Source organism: Ovis aries, chromosome 25 (assembly GCF_016772045.2).
Source record: "Ovis aries strain OAR_USU_Benz2616 breed Rambouillet chromosome 25, ARS-UI_Ramb_v3.0, whole genome shotgun sequence".
Taxonomy (NCBI): Eukaryota; Metazoa; Chordata; class Mammalia; order Artiodactyla; family Bovidae; genus Ovis; species Ovis aries.
In genome coordinates, this window is record NC_056078.1 from 28,635,549 (window position 1) to 28,657,253 (window position 21,705).

A 21,705-nucleotide genomic window follows, 5' to 3' on the forward strand; every position below is an offset into this window, starting at 1 on the left:
TTGTACAAATACAAATTTCTTTTGATTTGTATTTCCAGATGACTAATGATGTTGAGCATCTTTTCATGTCCTTACTGATCATCTGTGTATCTTTGGAGAAACATCTATTCAGATCATTTTCCCATTTTTAAATTGAGGTTTTTGTCCTTTTATTATTGAGCTGTAAGAGTTCTATATAATATTCTGGATACAAGTGGAACAGTTGAGGTCTTAACAAGTTGTAGAAATGAATACTTAAAGTGAAAGTGAAGTCACTCAGTCGTGTCCGACTCTTTGCGACCCCATGGACTGTAGCCTACCAAGCTCCTCTGTCCATGGAATTTTCCAGGCAATAGTACTGGAGTGGATTGCCATTTCCTTCTCCAGCGGATCTTCCCAACCCAGGGATCAAACCCAGGTCTCCCACAGTGTAGATAGACGCTTTACCGTCTGAGCCACCAGGGAAGTCCAATGAATACTTAGGGAATATCCTAATCCTGAGAGTGTGATAAGAAATGGATGACAATGGACAGGGTGTAGTACAGTGACAGGCCTAAAAAGAGAGGTGATGTTAACCACTCCTTTGGCAAGAGAGAAAACTCCAATCTTGAGATGGTCTATGTAGACAAGTTAACACTTGCCAGTGATTAGGAAATAACATAAGACAAGTGATTTAAGAAGCCCCAAACTGAATTTATTGTGGTATAGACCAAGTGATAACAAACTGCAGTATATACAGATACACCCTGGGATATCTAAAATACAACACAAGGGCAAAAAGTTGCTCTAAAGTTGCTGCTTCTGCTAAGTCGCTTCAGTTGTGTCTGACTGTGCCACCCCATAGACGGTAGCCCACTAGTCTCCTCTGTCCCTGGGATTCTGAAGTTAGAAGTCCTCAAAAGAAATAGGGAAATGAGAAATATATCTTGAAAAAGCCAGGAAGTAGAACAGTTTGCCAATCCTCACAACCTCCCCCATGATCCCAACCACTTCTCTGAATTGTTCTTTCTTCCACCACTTCAAGTCATTAAGACATCTGCATTTTTTTAGCCCAAACTGCTGTATAAGAAAGTCTTTTTCAAAAGAGCAAGGTGCCATTCTTCTCCTTGGTGCCATGTGGTTCAAATCAAAAGGTATAACTTTCTCACGAAGGAAACTGTTAAGAACTTTATAAAGTTGAATATGAGGGCCTTTTGCCAGACACTAAATCTAGAATCTTGTCTCTAGAAGCAACATGTGGCTAACCTCTTAGAAATGAGTCACATCATACAGGAGCTCCCATTCAGCTTAGAATCTACCCAGACAAGTGAATTAGGTTTACGATATAGTAGATTTGAAAGTTGGCAACAATCTGGCATCAGCAGGTATTTCATCACAGCCTCTACATTTTCTAGACATCCAGTCATGATCTGGCTCAGCTATTTATACCCTGCCATTTACTTTCTCTTCCAATTGCCTCTTATCCAGCTGGCAGGAGCTTCCAAGAAACATGATATAGTAGGCACTGCAGTAAACTGGCTGCTTGTTGGGGTTGGAGTAGACCTGTTCAGGTTTAAGGGACGCAAAAGGGTTAGCTCCATAGGCTGTGATGTGTGTATCCAGGTCCACCAAAATCTGCAACGAGGCTGCCAACTCCTGATGGCTATGGAAGACAAAGAAAAAAAAATTGCTCTGCTGATTATGAAAAAGATAGAAGAACTGCTCATTAACCCCCAAAATTACCTAAGGCCGGACTAAGGCAATGGCCACCCCACTCCCGAATGTCTATACTACCTGCTCAATTAATTAGCATAGCACTTTGAAGGGATAAGAAAGCCAAGTATGTGAAGGAAGAAAATCCTCACCAGAAGGCAGAAGATAAGCAAGGGGGAGAGAAATGAGCTTATCTATAGAGGTGTGAGTGAATCAGGGAGGTACCACAAAGAAAGGAAGTCAAAACCTGTAAACAGTAATCATTGTAGGGATCTCATAATCACGAAGTAGCAAGAGGGTGGGCAGCCAAGCCTCCATCAAATCCGGGGAAGCATGGAAACCTATGGAACAAAGTAAGATGGGAATAGAAAGGGGAAACGCAAAGATAGACCCCAAACAACACAGTTCTATAACTGTGTCCACCCCTCACCTAGCTCACCTCCAATGCTCATCTACCACCATCACCTACCCTAGATTCTTCAACAGAAAATTATGAACCGAAATAAAGCACATAATGATCAAACAGGGTCTTCATTATGCTTAACCTGATCCAATGAAGAGGGCTCTAAAAGTTCAGGGCCAGGATGGAAAACTCCCAGAGGACTGACCCCTTATTCCCCCAAACCAATGGCTCTTACCTGGATGGAATGCCACCACCAAATCTGGATGGGCTATCTGCCCAGTCTCTATCTGCTCCTCCCAGAAGTCATGATAGAGGCCCCGATGGCCACTAATCTGAACTGTGCCAGGTTCCAGGAGTGAAGCTGAGGTGCTCTGTGAAAAGCCAGCAGCCACATCTACACCCACCATGATTATATGGAAGCCAAGGTGTCCAGGAAACATGTAGCCAAGCTCATCATAGTCCCCAGGGCGAGTGAGGAATGTCTCTGCATGAGAAGCACCAACCACGTGCACTGTGCTTCCCCCAACTTTCCCAACATTTATTCCCAAGGCCCGAAGCCCAAAGCCCAGTGTCAAGGGCCGTGACAAGACATCTGTCAGCAACCGCTTCAAAGAGCCCTTCAGGACATCTGGGTCTGGTCTTGGCCGTCTTACACTAGCCCACAGGGTAGTCATGGCCTGACTTTCAAGCACAGCATCCAGTGTATCATCTAGCTGTAAACGTCGCATAGAAAACCAGGTGTCCCAACCCTGTACAACTTCAGTCAGCCACGACCAAGGTCCTGAGGGCAGGACAAAATCACCTGTGGGAAAGAAGGAATAAGAAGTGATCTAATCTTTTTCTGCCTTCAATATTCCCTCCATGTTCATTCTCCCAACCTGTCACCACAACTGCTACCCCACTCCCCTGTCCCATGCTTTCATATGACCATTATGGCCGAGTTCCCAATACCGTCACTCTACCTGTGACCAGAAGCCATTCCATGAGACGGTCCACAGCTACAAGACGCAGTTCTTGACAAACCTTCCTGTGTGTTGGCCAGTCTGACCTCTGGCACTCTGGATCACAGTAATAGACATTTCTGCACCTGAGAGAATGAGCCCCAGAAATAGATGTTCCTATACCTCATAGGTGAATAGGGGACGCCTGGGGAAGGGAACTGATATTTCCGCACCTAGGAAGAAAGATCACTGGATGAGGAAGGTAGGGATAGGAACGACAGCTGCTGCACCAAATTTGGGGACTACGTTTGGCAGAGGAGGAAGGAGAGTGTGGGAATGCGATTTTTCTCTTGGATCAGAGTGACACTTCAGCCTCTATCTAGAACTAACTTTTTACATCTCTTATGGGGGGGGAGGCGAAGAAAGCCCACCAGGAGTTTGTAGCTGCCCTGTTATCACAGGCATAGCCCCAACCTCTTCAGAACATATATGGTCTTAATACTTAAGTACTCAACAGAAGAGAGGTAGAAAGGATTATATTCTCCTCTCTGTCTAATCTCCCCATACGAAAATAAACATGAACCTTATAAGCAACTCTTTTCTAATTTCTCTGTGGCCTAGATCAGACAAAATGAGGAATGAACCTGAAGTTATGAAGGTCTGAAATGTAGAAAGGTCTTATAAGTCTCAGACCTTTCTTTCTGCAATGAAGTCTTAGAACAGGATCATTCCAGAAGTCTCCCCAACCAGCTCCTGACTAATCACCTTTTGCAGTGCCGGAGGACCTTGGAGTCTGAAAGGCCACTAGGGAGTGCTTTACAGTAAGCACAGAATCGGAATGTGTCTTCCATCTTCTGGAACATTTCTTCAAGGCATCGATATCCAAAGCCTGACACTGGAGTACCCCCGTCTAGCACCAACCTGCAGAGTACAGTATGGAGAAGGAATGGCAACAGGAAAAATATCTCCAGAAGTTCTGATGATACCTACCCTGACTTCTATACATTTTCACCTCTCCTACTCCCATCATTTCTCATTTAAGCAAATTATGTTTCTTTTATAGTAATAAAACCAGCTCAATTTGGGATGAGAAAATCCCTCATTACAAATACCCCATGTTTTCCAAGCTACAATTCCTCTCCACCTTCTGCCAGAGACAATATATCACTCTTGCACAGAGCTAGTCACTCACTTGTATTCTTCATAGCTTTTCATGTTCAGTTTTTGAAGGATCAGCTGGGATAGGCCAGGCACATTATTCTCCAAGAAGAAGAAGCCAAGTGTATCAATGCTAGGGCCAGGTTTAGCGAGGTTCAGAGGCACAGGAGCCACAACTGTAGGTGGGGTCTCAACCACAGGAGCCACTGATGAGGGGGATTTCTTGTGCCTTCGTCGTCGGGACCGTGGAGCCATGGCTTGTCCAATAATACCTGGGGACTACATGTAGAACAGATATGGAATGAAAGTTTATAAGTTGGACACACATGATGTGTTTTCATGTTTGACCTTTTACTTGTCATTCTAGTCTCTCAGGCCCAAGTAACAGTAAGATTTATTTCATATCTACTGATTACTGATCACCACATGCAGTTGTAAAAAACAGAGAATTTATTCTATGTGAATATAATTATGCATATATGTGTTATACATGAAGTTCTATATATAATATAGATGCTTAGAAAAAGTCTGGGATGGCTCATATAAAACTGGTAACAGTTATTTTTCCTCTGAGAAGGGGCAAAGGCCCTGCAATGGGAACTAGGTCAATGAACTTTAGACTTATTTGCAATGTGTGACTTCTTATACAAAGAATATATTCATATGCTATTAGTGTGTTCCTAAAAATCAACTTAAAATAGAGGAAAAAGCAAGAAAGGTTTTGGTTGTCCAAAACTACCATGTAATTGGAGAAATAATCAATCTAATCTAGTTGGAGAAGGAAAACATTCATTTTAAAAGACCTATCATCACATTTATAAGCAATAAACCCAAAAGTAGAAATCAAATGGATATAAAATGAGCACTAGCACTTACAATGCTGAGTTACATAGCTGGAGCAAGTTATACGTAGTATTAGGAAAATCTCCTAAAGAGATGAGTTCTGAAGTACAACCAAGCCCACACTGACCAACTACCTAGTGAGAACTCTGTGAAATCCTCCTTTCCTGGCCTGTCTTCTTCTATTCCTTTTACAAGGATTGAGGAAATGAAATCATGAGACTGTATCGGAAAAAATTAAAACACCCGTTCATTCAATAAATACTTATTGATAAACAGATAAAATCATTCACAAAATACTATAACAGAAATAAATGTGAAAAAAATATACTGAACATTTAAATGTCTTATAGAAGGGTTAGATGTAAACTATAACAAAAGGCAATGTATAAATCTTACAAGAAAAACGAAACTAAAAGCACTAATGGGAGATCAGAAGAGAGTCTCTTCAGCTGGTAAGCCTCAGGCAGATTCTATAAAGCAGGTAGCAGCTGGAATAGACCATTAAGTATGGCGACGTTTCGAATATACAAATACAGGGAAAGAGGAGTTCTAAACACAAAGGAGAGTATGAGCATAACAAATGTAGATGGGAAAATTCTGGGAACTGAGGAACTAGAATGGTTTGAGTTTAATTAAGTGTAAAGACCTAACTATAAGAGATAAAACTACAAAATCTTAGAAGAACACAGGAGAAAAGTTTCATGATACTGGATTTGGCAAGTTCTTGAACATGACACAAAAAGCACAAGCAATAAAATAAAAAAGATAACTTGGACTGCATCAAAATTTTAAAACTTTTGTGCATCAAAGGACAGAGTGAAATGACAACCCACAGAATGGGAAAGAATATTTGTAAATCACGTATCTGATGAGAGATTAACATCCTGAATATGTGAAGAACTTCTAAAACTCAACAAACGGCTCAGTTAAAACTGGGCAAAAGTCTTGAATAGTTCTCCAAAGAAAATATACAAATTGCCAATAAGCATATGATGCTAAACATCACTAATCAAAGGCTAATCAAAACTGTGAGACAACACTTCACTCCCACTAGGATGGCTATTATCAAAATACTAGAAATTAACAAAAGTGCTGGTGAGGATATGGAAAATCTAGAACCTTCCTGCACTGATCGTAGGACAAAATGGTGCAGCTGCTTTGCAAAACAGCATGGCAGCTCTGCAAAAAGTTAAATATAGAATTACCATATGACTCAGCAATTTCACTCCTAGGTATATACTCAAAATAACTGAATACATGCACACAAACAAATGCCTATACACAAATGTCCATAGCAGCACTATTCACAATAGTCAAAAGGTAGAAACAAACTAAAGGTCACCAAGAGATGAATGAATAAACAAACTGGGAGACATATAATACACACACATACATACATACGTATAAATTCAGCCATTAAAAGAAATGGATACTGATACATGCCACAATGTGGATAAATTATGCTAAGTGAAAGAAGCCACATATAAAACAACACATTATATGATTCCACTTTTATGAAGTAGCAAGAATAGGTAAATCCAAAGACAGAAAGCAGATCCATGGTTGCCAAGGGCTGGGTGAAAGGAGGAATGAGGAATGAGGAATAACTTAACAGCTATGGGTGTTCTGGGGGGAAATGACGAAAATGTTTTAGAACTAGATAGAGGTGATGGTTGCACAATAATGTGAATGTACTAAATGTCATTTAATTGCTCATTTTAAAAGGATTAATTTTGTTATGTGAACTTTACCTCAATTAAAAAAAAAAAAGAAAGGTATCTATAAGAGCTTTTGAAGCTAAAAAGTTGTTTTGCTCCCCAGATAAAAATGCCTGTAGATACAGGGAAATGACAGGATATGACGATGCTGACAGTGGCTGGTTTTACTATGAATGAGTTAACTATTAAAGTTCAAATCAAGAATTGTGTTCTGCTCCAAAAATGGTCTAACACTGAATCCTTCTGGACCTGTTCTATTGGGGAGAATGCTCATTCAGCTGAGATGTAGGTGGCAGAACAATCAAACAAAAACTCTCCCCAAATCATCCAGCTAACACACATCACTTTACAACATGACTCTTGTAAACCACTGTTCCCAGGCTAATAGAAGAACTAATTTGATTTCCTTTGTACTTTCTTTCTCTTCATCCTTTCATTCTACCCTTGTATTCTTTCCCCTCATTGCATAAATGAAGGAACAGTTTCAAAGTCCACAAAACAGAAATAACTAAGCTCATCTGCATATCATATCTTCTATATTCCCACCAATAAAGAAAAAGTTAGACCTAAAGATAGTACATTATTTTAGGGTTCAAGAGTCATCTCTCTTTACTAAAGGGTGGATGGAATTGCCCTCACGCCTTAGGACCCCACTTCCAAAAACTGACCTGGCTTTTCCCTCCAATTTTAATCACCAAGCATTTGCTTCACTGGGATTCTTCTGAATCCCAGAATCACTGCAATTCTAGAATAAGTATATATGCTCTCTCTCCTTAGTTCCCTCTGGCAAGACACCACCTTCTTAAACTTTGAAAGAATGGAATCTTCTTTATAGATATGGAGGAAAAGTATTTTTGAGAGAAATCAAGTCTTAATTCCAAAAGTAGTAAGAATCTTTCTGATATTCTACCAAAGGCCTTTATTCTGCAATAGAAGCCAATTAAGACCAGAAAGTGCTTATCTGCCTTTCCAAAGAGAGGTCCTTCCTCCAATGGAGGATTAAGTCCAAATGAAGACTGTTTGGACCCGCTAGAAGTCAAGGGATCACACAGTTTGGGGAGGTATGATGTTGGTGAAATCTTTGATGTTATACTTGCCTCTGTGTCTGGAGTGGGTTCGTAATACAAATGGACTAATTTTCTGGCAGGAAGGTAAGAAGGTGGGAATGAGGAGCCAGATCTTTGCATTTGCATCTGTATATATCAACAGGCTCATGTCTGAGTTTGTATACCCAGATCCCCTGGTCTTAACTTTCCTGCAATGAGATACAGGATCCTTCAAGTTTGGGGGTGGAGGTGGGGGCTGACCTGAGAGAAACAAAAGCAGTGACTTGGGCTCTAATTTATTTTCAGTATATAGAGAGAACACCAACACCAAGCACTGGAGAGGAGACATGAATTCGATGGCCTACAAAAACTTATTTCTCATCTATAATTTCCTAAAATATTACCTAGCCTATTCCCACACCTAGGTTTCCCATCTTCCCTGCTCCTTACCACCAACAGACTCAAATTTCACCAAATCATACTCATCTTTTCACCATCTCCAGACCAGTGAGGCTTATCTAATTTTCTCTAATTCACCAACAAACAAAAAGTGTCTTTAGGGAGGTAAGGAAGAGAAGGATAAGTGAAGCTAGTCACTGAGGATCCTCAAAAGGGGTTGGGAAAGAGAAAAAGGAGAAATGCATTAGGAATATTGCTATTACTACCACATTTAGCTGCCTAATCAGTGATTAACACTCCCTTGGGTGATAAATTCTTTACTTAACTATAAACTAAGCAAGCAGAGGAGTTGATGGAAAAGTAACTTACCCTGCTAAGCCCTCAGCTTCCTTCCTTCTCTCTTTCTTCCAAGTGAAGTAAATGCTTGATCTCCTCAGATCTAGGTTGTGGCTGATTTGCAGCTGTCCCTTCATATCACTTTCATTTGCAAACTGCTGAAATGCTGGGTCTCTGTGATTAGGTGTGCCCTGCCAACCAGACAGACAACACTGAATTCTCCCTAACGAGGCAAGCAAGGGCCTGGCCCCCTGCCCATGGACTACTCTCTTTCTGACCTTCCTGCTCTGCCAAGAAGGCTCAGAACTCTGTCAACACTCCCAAGCTCACCAAAGGCCAAGAAGGCTGAGGAAAGCTGAAGCCTACTGCTTCCTGGACCTCTCTCACTAAGGCAACATTTCTCCTCCCAGTCCACAACATCAAGAATAAGCCCCAGGGGTTAGTTCAGAAGTCAGTATTTGATACACATTAGCACAGAGAAACAGGAACTCCTACAGTTCTAAGATGTCAATCTAGACCTAGGATGGGTTCTCCCAAGCCCAGAGTCCTTTTTAGCATAACAAACACTGCTCTAACTTAACTTGACAACTTAAGTACAAATACAATGCCCAGAAAAGAAGAATAGAAATAGTCATTCAATGGTAAACAAAGGGAAATCAGTTGTAGGAGAAACATCCAGAATTAATTTGTAAAATTCAATTTTCCTGAAAAGAGAGCAAGGTACTTTCTGAGGAGATGTCATCAGTGTATTTCACCTGTTGATTTTAAAAGAGGAATAGTGACTTTCCTCATGGTCCAGTGGTTAAGACTCTGAGCTGCCATTGCAGGGGATGTGGGTTGGACCGACACGATGTGGCAAAAAAAAAAAAAAAAAAAGGAATAAAATTTTCTGGGATATTACTGTAAGCAAGAGCAATATATTAATGACTAAAAACACTATTTCTAGGAACAGAAAAAAAAATAGAAAACAATCAAATACCTCATTCCTTCCTGTAATGGATGCTGATTCAGAGAACTTTTAATTCCACATTCCTAGCTCCTTGTCAGTTAGAGCTATTAAGCACCAGAACCTATCACAAGTTGCTAGTGCATGGTTCTGTATGACTCTAAGACCTGACTTTGCTCACATCTGGCCCCAGCCATGTCACTTACCTGCTTCTGTGAACATCAAACTAGGGAACAGAACCACTTGCAGTGAGGTCCTGGACCGTGGCAAATAAATCTACATATGAACAGATGCAGAGAGTAGATTCCAAGGAAACCTCAAACTGCAGAAGCACAAACTACAAGCAGGGAAGGTGGAAGAAAAGTGTTAAGGATGCAAAAAAAAAAAAAAAAAACCATTACATAACATTATGTAGAATAGCTGTGGAAAAGGAAAATCAGTTGCAATAAGCAAAAATCCTGAATAAAATAAGGATAATTCATTTTAAGCAAAAGTTTCAGGCCAATTTCGAATTTAACTGGTAAAGCATTTAAAGGTTTTGAGGTTTGTTAATGGCTAAACTGCAAAAGGTCAAAGAAGTCAGATCATCTTTTCTGACTCAGAATGTCATCTTTGAATGTAAAAGGAGATGATATGTAGGAAAAATTTGATATTGAATAGTAATTTTACCAACATTACTACTATTCTGGTAGACATTTAAATGTACAATTTAGGAAGATCTGAACTTTTCACAACTTGCATTCATCATCAGTTATGTTTAAAAAAAAACTTTAAAAATACTTCTATAGTTCATTGTGAAACTAGTTAAGAGGCAGACTAGAAAGAGCTTCCTATTCAACAAACAGGAAAAGATCTGAGACACTGGGTGATAGTATTCTACCACTCTTCATGTATACCACTTTTTCTGAATTCCATTCCTTCCTCTTATTTTCTTCTTTTTAATTTTTACCATTAACCCTAATTCTTCTGCTTCACTAATGATGCTTCATGTTTACCTAGGCTTCCATAAATAATACATAACCCTAGTGATGGACCTAAGGACTAAAGAAGTTAATACTACTTGATATATCAGTTAAGCTCTTAGTTTAGAAATGCTATTACAGCAAGAAGCTGTAATGATTAACAATTTGAGCTCTCTTTGCTACCAAAAATTAGGCAAGTATAAATATTTCAATTTAATGTTTCATAATGGGTGAAAACTGTAATTAAACTTCCTATACAGTTATATTATGAAATGTTGAACAAAATGCAAATTTCCCTCAATTAGCAAAGTTCTATACTTAGTTTGATTATGACAAAGAAGAAAGGAGTATAATGGCAGTATCATTTTTTTCTTATTATTAAAAAATCTAATATATTCCAAATGCTAATGTAACAAAATTATAGACAACAACATTTTCTTTCAATTAAAAGTCAACTGAAACACTGATTTTAAATAATAGATTTAGGCCTAAAATAGGCATCCAGAGTCTCCTAGTGCTCAGTTACTAGTACTCATATAAAACAAGTGTAATCAAACTTTTTTTAAAAAAAGAGCAAAATTTATGAAGACAAGAATTTAATTCATCAAATTAGCATTAACTATCCAGGAGATAGTTTTCTCTTAAGGATATATCCCAATTCTATTAACTGGATTTTCTGATTTGCAGGAGAAGGTCAAATCAGACTACATCTTCCAAATAAAACCCAACACAGAGATAGGAGCAGCGGCCCATGCATGGAATTTATTGTGTGCTACTGTTTATAAAATACTCGAATAGTCCTGCACATGCATAATATTTCCAACTTAGACAGGAGACCGTACAGGGTGCACTTTCTGGCAAACAAACAATAGATGGTTCCGCTGCCTGGAGCTCTGAGTTGTATTCCAGGGCATGAGGGAAGCAAGCCACCAAAGTAAAGGCAAATGCCAAACCGCAGTGGCAGTCAATACAGGTCAGTAATTGTGTAAAACTAGCACATGGTTCCATTTAGTTTAACCAAGCAGTTCTGTAACTATCAAAAGAAAATGTTCAACATGCAGTCTTGACTCTTATGCTTCCACTAACATCTGAATGACTGAACAGAACCATTGCTTCTATGCTGCACTGCTTAATCAAAACACTTCCAGAACATTTTAAAATTTCCTTTGCATCAAAACATAAAATAATAGAAAGCCAGCAGTAAATCACCCTGGTGGCTGTATAAGCAACTTGAGTACTCACAATAAACTAAAATTTCTCATAACATCTAGGTAACCTATATATGTCATACCTGTACATCATAGGTCTATATATTAAATATCTGCAAAATTAAAACATGCATACACAAAATACGTCAAGTTTTACAGACATGTTTTGAATTAAAATTACTTTGACAATGTACAAACTTCTTTTTAAAGTACCTTAAATGAGTAATTCTGTAATTCTTCATAATTCTGCAATTTAGAGATTTTCTTCTTAAATCTGTGGGGTTTAAATCTCAAAAGATCTGGGCAAGAAAGATTCTAAATTAGTTTTTGGATTTGTGTTCAAGTAAGAGAGTCTGCCTAGAAATAGGTTTCATTCATAATTGAAAAATATCAAGACTATATTACAGAATTAGCCACATTTAAGAACTATAGACCTGAGGTCAGCATTTTGTTTAAATGCCAACTGGGTTTCTCAGCATTTTGCCCATAATTCAAAATACAGCTTAGTAACCTCGGAAATGTATTTTAAGACCATGCTAATTCATCCTTTAAAGACATTTCATGGAAAAAAAAAAAAAAGTCCACATTAGCTCTTAGGATTGTATTTGAAGTTATGGTTGAAAAACAAAATCTAATTCTACTGAGGGGAAAAAGAAATCTCATTTGTAAACTTAAATGTGTGAACCACAAGCATAAATGGAGGTGTAGTTGCCCTCCACTGGAAATTGCCCCAAGCCCCTTGCTCACTGCTCTCCACCTTGGCAGCGATGACCCAATCTTATCAGTTAGCACATGTCCCAGGGCCCTCAAGCCTCCATCCAGGAAGGGGGCTGGGGTCTCAAAAGCACAATGGTTTCTCCAGAGGGACTGTGACATTTACAGTCAGCTTGGCCGACCCCTCCAGTTCCTCGGGTGATCTGTCCGTTTGGGGCCCGAGATGTGAGAGTCCCTGGGAAGCCGTGGGTCACTGGGCACCATGGTTGCCAGTCCCGTGGTTCTCAGTGGTATGTGCGGTGTTCAGAGAATTGAAACCATCTTGCTGTACAGCATCTTTCCGGGGTGGCATTCTCTCATTGATCCTATCCAAACCCTTTGCCTCTTCAAAACTGCAGATTCTATGTGGTGGAGAGAATCCTCGTATTGCTTAACAAAATGCAAATTTGATAAGTCAGTAATTGAAAAACATTTCTGAGATTTCAAAAACATAATTAATGATTTTTAAGAAGAAAGAAATTAGTTGTACATAGCAACATTTAAACTGTACTGTAACTGAAGCCTATCCCCATTCCAGATTTCCCCTTAAAATATGAAACATTTAAACCTAAATATAAACATGATAGCTTCATAGATGACAAGTGTTAGCATAGCCTTAAAAAAACAAGACACAAAAATAGCCCTCTCCTGACCCTGAGATCTCCAGGCAAAGGTCTCAGGGTCTCAACCTGACTCCTACTTCATCAATTATCTCCTACCTCAGGCTCTAAAATCAACAGTGGCTATCACAGTAAGACAGCAACAAGAGTAGGGGCAAGTGAGGAGGCTAAACAAAGTTAATCCTTAACATACAAATCTGTACCAAGAACACGGGAGGAGAAAAGAAATAAAGCTAAAATTTAGCAATTAGAACTACCTTGGAGGACAAGGTATCATCACTCCATCGCCACCAATATGAAATGAAAAAGGTGGGAAATGCCTCCAGGAGGTAGATCTGTGTTTGTAGGTAATAAAAAGTATTTAGAGTTCCATATTTAGGAGATGCTTTCCTTAATTCACTAGTTATTCATTGCCTATTTTTTGGAAACCTAAATCAAAACAGACAGCAATTCTCCTTCAACTGGTATGGTTTCTTATTCACTTCATCTGGAGTGATGTATCCTCTATTATTAAAATGTGCATAGAAAAGATTTCCATACTATTGATTATGATCTAGTTGCTTTAATATGCAATCCCTGAGACTCAAAAGTCTGTGCATGTGAACCAAATAAATGGTTGGGGCAGCAAAGCTTTCAGCGATGTGTAATACCAAGTTAATACATGATACACATGAATATACTATTACCAGCAAACAACAGCCCAAACTGCAGCACAAAATCATAGTGACAGCTCCTGGACTCTCAAGGGAATTACTGAAAATGACTTTATCATTTTTTTATCATGAGAATACCAAACCTCTATCTAGAGAGGATTTCACTCAAGAATATAAAAATCTGAGTTGCAAAGAATCATGCAAAATATGGAACAGGTCTTTATTTGCAACTATAAATGCTATAATATTATAGCATAACATGCTGTACTCTAAAGAATTCTGGAACATTAAATGCTGGTCTCATTACTATACTAGAAAAGGGAAAAAACCAAATTGTCACTATGGAAATCAGTCCTTGTGATTCAAAAAAAAAAAAGAAGAAGAAGATATGACTGTTAAACTTGATGAGTCAGTGAGTCTGATTCATCTTGGGCTGTGCAAGCTAGAAGACACACCCATAGGACATTCTCTGATGCCCACCCACACACCACAGATCTCTGCCCAGCGCAAGGACTCTGATCGTACCTTTTTCAGCCTCAATAGCCTCAACTGTGGCTGTACAGAAGTGAGCAGAGGCATGCAAAATGAATGAGAGAGATGAGAAGGGTCATATTGTACAGCAGAAAAGGCAATGATCACTTAAAAAATATAACAGTACCCCATACTACATCATCATTTACAATTTAACATATATAGTACCCATATTAGAGAACCCCATCCAATCCCCCAGTTCCTGACACAGCACAGTTTACACACAGCACTAAGACACCATCGCTCAATGCACAGAACACAGAGACCTATTATAAACACAGACACCTCAGCATCCATGCAAATGCTAGTATTAAAATTATCCATCTTGACTTACAGTATTCTGATGGCCTTAGAATTTTTCAATATGTTTATTATATCACATCCATAACAATCACAAGGAAATCTCTAGGATGAAATTATGAAATTCTCTAGGGTGAAACCATGATGGTAGAATTGTAGCAGAGCAAACAGAAGGAAATTCTTTTCTTTCATGTCTAACTGAAATAATACTTATCACCAGTTGGTTCCCTAAGACATAAACTAGAAGGAGTCTAGCAATGCTTTTACTGTCACTTCTAATTCATAGAGAGAAGCATAAGCTGCAGAAGTTGCTATGTTCAGAGGACAATGAAATAAAATCTGTGGGCAGTAAACTTGGTAAGTTAAACTAACTAGAACAGTTTTGTAGTCTTATCCTTTGTGGGTAATCTAAAAGGACTCCGCTCATCTACTAAGATCTTCCTTTCTATTCTAACATTGGTGTTCCAAATATCTAAAGATATTAACATATATAGCCTTAAAAAAATCCATATATGTTCAGTGTATCATGAATCCAAATCTGCCTCAGATAATAAGAGTCTGCATTCTTAAGTGAAGATAAAAAGGCTAATGAGCATCTATCTTCTCAGGCCCATCTACCAACTAGAGAGGAATCAAGAGATAGAACTGAGGTCTCATAGGCAATTAAATCCTAATCATTTCATGATATGGACATACATATAAGTCATATAAATGAAAAATGCATTCCTGATATAGCCTATCTCCGGCCTATTTAGAAAATTTCAACATATTTAGTCATATATTTTTTGTAGTCAAAGATTCTTTGGGCTCAATTCTGGGTTTAAACTGTATGAAGCGCTCACATTGAAGACCAGGACCAAAAACTGCAGAAGACAATATTGTCTGATTATATTGTCAAGTCTTAATTCTTCACTTTACCCAAAATATACAAACTCAGAATATTTATAACAATAATGTCCATCCCTTCTATTTTGCTTCTTCTACAAGAAGGTCAATTAGAAAAATTATTCCTAAAATGAACTTTTAGCAGTATACACGATTTAAAAATGATAAATTTCATCCAAAGCGGTTATTAATATGAAAGGACACTGATAAATCTAAGGAATTAAAGAAGGTTAAATTAGATAAGTTTGTAGATCTCAATCAGATAGTAAGTTGGGGACCCCCCAAAAGAAACATGAACACTGAGTAAAGGAAGAATTAATTTTTCTTAAATGTTAAATCATATTACAAATTAAAGCAGATATACTTACTGTATACCCACTGTACAAATCACCACTTAATAAAAATCTAGCCCTGTATGCTTGTAAAGTACTCTTGTAATTTGTCCACACGGAAAACTGGTATAAGTGACCCACCTCTACTGGATCATCCCTGCAATTCCTATTCTTCAAAACATGGACTATTTTCTTTATAATTTACAAATTAATTGGGAAAATAAGATGCCTACCAGAATGTATGTTTAAAAGAGCTTGTGGTAACAGAAATGACTTTACATGAAATATTTCATAATTTGTTTTATATACAGTAATAAATTTAAAAACTGATATTACTATAAGAATTGGGATCTATTTGGGTATATCAATACTTTAAAAAGGCTGTTAAAATTTTTTCAAATTATAAAATTTGGCAATATACTTTTGTGGGCTTTTAATTTTATATGTAAAAGCGTTTTCTAGGTCAATTTATATTATCTGCTCTTTCTCAAGGCCTCTAAATGCTTCTAAATCCTTCTCAGAACACAAAATATACATCACACTCAAAACTGCACACCATGTCAAGCTTGAATGCTTAGAATTCAAAGATCATCTGAAGCTTACACATTAAGCTGGAAAGAAAGAGATCTGATAATTGCAAATTTCTATCTGAAAAGCACTAATTTACCTCAATTTTTTTCAATTTTACAGGGCATCTTGACATGGCCTTAGTAAGTTTTGAGTACAATGCTATTTCAAACTGTGTTCCTCAGTACTACACAGAATAAGTGATCAAGAGGAAATGACCTTACTATAACATAGATGGCCACATATTCTCTTATATAGTTCCTAGTGAAGGCAGCATTATAATGGCTAGCTCCCAATCAAACTCCCAGAAGAAAATGAACATAAAATATGACTAATAAATCCTACTCCGATAGGCAGTTTGTAAAACACTTAAAAAATACTATAAATGAACTGTAATGTTATTGATAAGACAATTTCAATTTTCTGACAACAGGAAAGAGGTCTCAGAATTTTAAAACTTTCTTCTTGCAATACTTAGCTCTCCATTATTCACATAAGGGGTCATCATGTCTATTAAAAATTTTAAATGCTACATAAATTTTTAAAAATCACACAGGCGATGCTACTTCTGTATGAGTTTTGTTGTTTCAAAATGGGTCTACTCATGCCAGAGAAATCACTTCAATCAAATACTTAAACCACACTATCAAGATCCATTGCTGGCAGAGCTGTGGAGCTATCTAGTCTCCCAACTTGGACCCCTTAAACTCAGCACTATCCAGTAACTCACTCTATGCCAGGAATAGACAGTCTCTCAGTAAAGCCGTCTTTCAATCCTTCCCTGCAGTTGGGGGTGATTTCAAAGTTGGAAGACTGAGCTTCAGGCTGCATGCAAATTACGAATAAACAGAAGTGCTGAGCTATCAACAAAGCATGTAATTAGCAGGTGCTAGTTACGAAATCTGAAAGGTTTGTTGTGGATACAACATAAAAGTAATATTATACTCAAGGATAACTGAGAAATGATTGTAGTTTAGATTTATTTAAGTATAAGACCCTTCTGGGTTTTTTTTCCCTTTTCTGAACAAACAGGAATAAGTGTACAACAATTTTCAAGCTATTGAAATTCATCCTTTTCTATTACTAGATTTATTGAATGTTTAAGATCTTAATTTGTTTTAATGAAATTCTTTTCAGCTAATTTTCCTAATGCTTACAACATAATAAGAAAAATGAAAGGCAAGAAATATAAAGATAATCAAAGAACATTTTTTTAAATAAAAAAAGAAACCTTGTTCAAAATGAAAATTTGAAGTTATAATTTCAAAACATACTTGTATATCTCACATACACCAGTGGTGGTAGCAGACAACACAATAACATATAAATAGAACATGTATACAAGTAGAAATTATTTGTCTACAGAAAAAAATTCTTTTTATTTATTTATTTAAGCATTTATTATGAGACTAAGTGAAATGAAATTACGAGAAGTCAATCTAATTTAAATTTATTGAAAAATTAAAATTAAAACTTTACTGTTTTTTTTGCCTTAAAAAACTGACTAACTACAACACCAAAAAGATACTGTCAATCATGACTAAGGAAAACATCAGATCTGTTGCTTCCTATCTTAATACAACAATGACCCTTGGAGGGCTGTGGTTACAATAAAACATAAAGTAAGGCTTTACATATCACATTTTCTGCTTTCCAACCAAAAAGGAAAGAAATCTAGACTTGGAGTTACTGTGTATAGACTATAACATTCATATCGCTTTCTTCTATTTAATCTGCAATGGGCTTTTAGAAAGTCAACTCAGTATTTACACAAATATTTACGCCAAAAAAACTTGTTTTACTTAGTATAAAATATTCAATGAGCCAGATTACAGGAATGCTTTACGTATAATTCTTTTTATTTTCATGCAAAATAAAGGCACACTTAATAACACCCTTTCAATTTTGACTTACAAGATTTAAATTCAACCCCTTATATAACAATGACTTAATATCTAATGTTACATTCACGTTTAGAATGCACAAAGCACAGCAACAAATGCAGCAAACCTTAAAACAAGGTGCTACAAAGTTGCCTCTACATCCAGACAGATAAAGTGCCTGATAGACTGATTTAATTTAACATACTTTTACAGACATACAGCTAACCTAAAGAGAGACAGACAGATTTAGGAAAGCAGCTACATCTGCAGAGGAAGGAAACAGCATGTTACAGACAGTCAATTATACATAGAACATTTGACAAACACCACAGAAAACAAACTTTGGCATCATTTACCAGGGTACAAAACCTTGCACAAATGTTTTGGCAAGTGAAGTGCATAAGTAATGATCTAGGGCTCAGGCAGATTGTTAATTCTAAAATTAACATCTGAAAATATAAGCATAGTCTAATACAATTACATAAATTAAAAAGATAAAAAATAAGAAACTTGGAATTACATTTCCATTTTAAGTAATATGAATATCCTGATTCACATTCTGAAACTGAGGCTTTAAAAAGAAAAGGGTGCATTAGACAAACGAATAAATATTTTAGGCATTATGATATGAGTTACCCCCATATCATTTCATGAAAAGCTGAGAGATTGATCATTATTTTCAATTGAAAAGAATACTGATTCTATCAATTTTCTGCCCTGGTCAGGTTCTTAATCCAATACTACCTATCATACAGTATTCTGCTTGTGTCAGCTGCTGAGACAAGAACTAAAAAGCAGAAAGAATTCCCTGCATGCATTATGTGTATTGTTAGCAAAAGAGTGAGGTGTGCCCCAGTCCATCTGAGGCACAGCAAGTTGCATAACATCATTACCACTTTGCAGGGTCTGCCGTCCTCCAGCCAACACTCCACTAGGCAACATCCCTGTGGGAGTCAGGCCCTTGAGTGTCAGCACACTTTCACTCTCCTCCCTATAGCAGAGAGAGATAACAAAGATCAGAGACTTCCAACAAGTTCCTAGTTAAAAAGAAGGAATGGGGCCCAGATGAAGTCCATGCATATAACTTATGACATTTGCTGCTACTACCATATTTTCCTCAATTCCAAGATATACATTTTTCCACATTCTAAATGTTTCAGATATGAGGGTATGCGGTACAACTGAGACATATATTGTTTTTCCTGAAAAGTTTATTAAATATATATGAGATTCATCAGCAACAGGTATCATAAAATTGAGAAAATATGGTATTTCATATGCTTTAAAGATAGAATGTCTGATATAAGCGGTTTTGCAAACAACTTTTTAAGAACTGACTCATTTGCATGCAGTCTTAAACCTGGTCTTCCTGAATTAACCCCAGGAAGACAATTTGGGGCTCCAGCATAATGGAGTTCCTTTATAGATGAGCAAGTTCATCAGCAACACTCTAAGAAGTGCCCCTTCCTCTTATTCTGCTCTAACCTTCAGGGTACAGATCTACTACTTTCATCACAGAAGGATAAGAGATAGCAAAGATGAGCAATAACAATCAAGGAGTCAAAAATGCTAATTTCAGAGAGACTTGTGTCACCATTTTCAACACATAAATATACAACTTCTTTACAGAAAGAATGCTACTATATTGTTTTTAGATATCAAACAGGACACTGTGTGTAGTAAAGCACAATAAAAGTGATTTCTGCAAGACAAATCATTGGAAAAATGTATCATTACCTGAGAACAGAGAAGACCCTTGCCATCTTGCCAATTGCTCGAATTTTGTTTCTTATGATTTCTTTCCGGGCTGCAGCTGAACCTACTTTCAATGGAATAAATAGAAAGAAAGACTCAAGTTTAGGGCATCCATACTTATACCTGTTTCACGGTCATCTGAACCAACACCAAACCCCTACCACCAGCTCACATGGAGACTAGATGAAGTCATGCCAAAAAGCTTCTCCTTCAATGTTTAGCTCACCACTGGTCTAATATTGGGATCTGATACAGATAAAAATGAAAAGTAATCCACAACTTTGACTCTCACACTGCTGACTAATGAGTAAAAGAGCAATGGAAAAGAAACTAGAGTCCAACCTGTACCACAAACCAGAGGGCAAAAAAATGGTAACATTCCTACAGTCTGTCTAACTTTCATGAGAGCCTACAGCATGCAGACTAACAGACTAGAACTGGTTATAGTCTATAGCCTTCTGCTTGGTTAACATAAAAGCCTTTGACATGCAGGCTTGAAATATGCCATCATACTATGACAAAAGAAGCTTCCTTGTTCATATTTGGTCTGAAATTGTGATATGAAGTGACTACTGGGCAGGTGACCCAGAACTAAGGACCATACCCACATTTCAACAATGTACATCTCAACTTCATGGACTAGAAGTCCTTTAAGGTCATGCAAATATATACAAGCTTTTACACCCCTAGGTGAGTATGACATAAGGAGAGTGACAATGAGAAAAGACTCCCCAAAACACATGGCTAAAAAAATCACTAATGCTTCACCTCCAAAGGGTTAGCTGTACTGCCTACCACCAATACAGAAGAGAATATATCAAAATAACTGAATATATGCCTGAAAAAAAGACTCAAAGGTTGTTATCTTCCTTCCCTTGGCCTCCAGAAAGAACAACAATCTCCGTCCTGTTATCTCATATATAGCAACTAGAATCACTCTGGACCCAAGAGTGTGGTTCCTTAGAATTGTGCTTCAACATGATGACAGCGCACATATGGAAGCACCATAGTTGAGGAGAAGGTTAAGGAAAGGCTAAGACACTAGACCAAAAGGGGCCTTAGGTATATGGAGGTCTGAACCACCACCAGTCTTTTGAGCTACAGCATCTCATTTAAAATTCAAGCAGTCCACAAGTACATATAATTAAAAACTAAGATGATGACTGGACCTTACTGTAAGTAAACAGAAAAAGAAATCCAACTTCAAAGATGAAAACAAAGGACATATTTTAGAGAAAACAGGCTGCACAACCATGTTTCTGATGCTCTCGGGGTAATAGTATGAGCAATGAAGCTACAGTTTTTACAAATCCGAAATTGTGTGGGTACCATGGTATTACACAGGTATTTTAAAAATGCCAAAAAATTACTTAAAGTTTCAAAATCATAGAATATTAGAATTTGAAGAGACATTAGAGATACTGAAAAACTCAATTTCCTCATTTTATAGATAAAGAAACTAATTTTACTAAGTATCTTGTCCAAGGACATAAGGATAAATTTGATTCTCTTCAAATAAATTTAATATAGATACTTTATTTTTAAATTGATGGAATTTTTTAAATAGCTAGACTGGAGGAGAGGAGTATGGGCACAGGGGAGGATGGCTGTAAGGAGATACACTCATATTTTCAGCTTTAATTATCATATCTATAAAACTGAATGATATGTAAACTATACTTATTTCAAATTAAAAATTCACTGGAATATAAAAACACTTTACAAATCAGGATTTTAAATCAGTCTACAAACACATCATGCATAATATTAAAGTAAATGTCCACAGTAAAATTAC

The 21,705-nt window shown here is 37.3% G+C and overlaps 2 protein-coding genes across 9 annotated transcripts in view; both read right to left on the reverse strand.

The window, feature by feature from the left end:
• Positions 1 to 651: 651 nt before the first annotated feature.
• Positions 652 to 19,144, reverse strand: MSS51 (MSS51 mitochondrial translational activator). Its single transcript, XM_042240912.2, has 7 exons — positions 19,049 to 19,144; positions 4,208 to 4,452; positions 3,781 to 3,936; positions 3,037 to 3,161; positions 2,310 to 2,876; positions 1,919 to 2,012; positions 652 to 1,621 (listed from the first exon to the last, which is right to left on the reverse strand). Exons 2-7 carry the CDS (start codon positions 4,426 to 4,428, stop codon positions 1,402 to 1,404), a joined length of 1,383 nt encoding a protein of 460 aa, XP_042096846.1. The 5' UTR covers positions 4,429 to 4,452; positions 19,049 to 19,144; the 3' UTR covers positions 652 to 1,401.
• The window catches only part of PPP3CB (protein phosphatase 3 catalytic subunit beta), a 47,543-nt gene continuing 36,997 nt past the window's right edge, over positions 11,160 to 21,705 (reverse strand). For 2 of the 8 annotated variants that reach the window (XM_015104431.3, XM_015104429.3), the window contains 4 exons: positions 19,893 to 19,974; positions 19,049 to 19,146; positions 14,183 to 14,212; positions 11,160 to 12,774 (listed from right to left, as the gene is read on the reverse strand). In XM_015104431.3, coding sequence (XP_014959917.2) covers positions 12,596 to 12,774; positions 14,183 to 14,212; positions 19,049 to 19,146; positions 19,893 to 19,974 — 389 coding nt within the window. In that variant the 3' untranslated portion in view covers positions 11,160 to 12,595. Of the gene's footprint in view, positions 12,775 to 13,261; positions 13,340 to 14,182; positions 14,213 to 19,048; positions 19,147 to 19,892; positions 19,978 to 21,705 lie in introns of all 8 variants that reach the window. The other 6 variants (XM_042240908.1, XM_042240907.1, XM_042240910.1 and 3 more) reach the window with 4 other exon arrangements.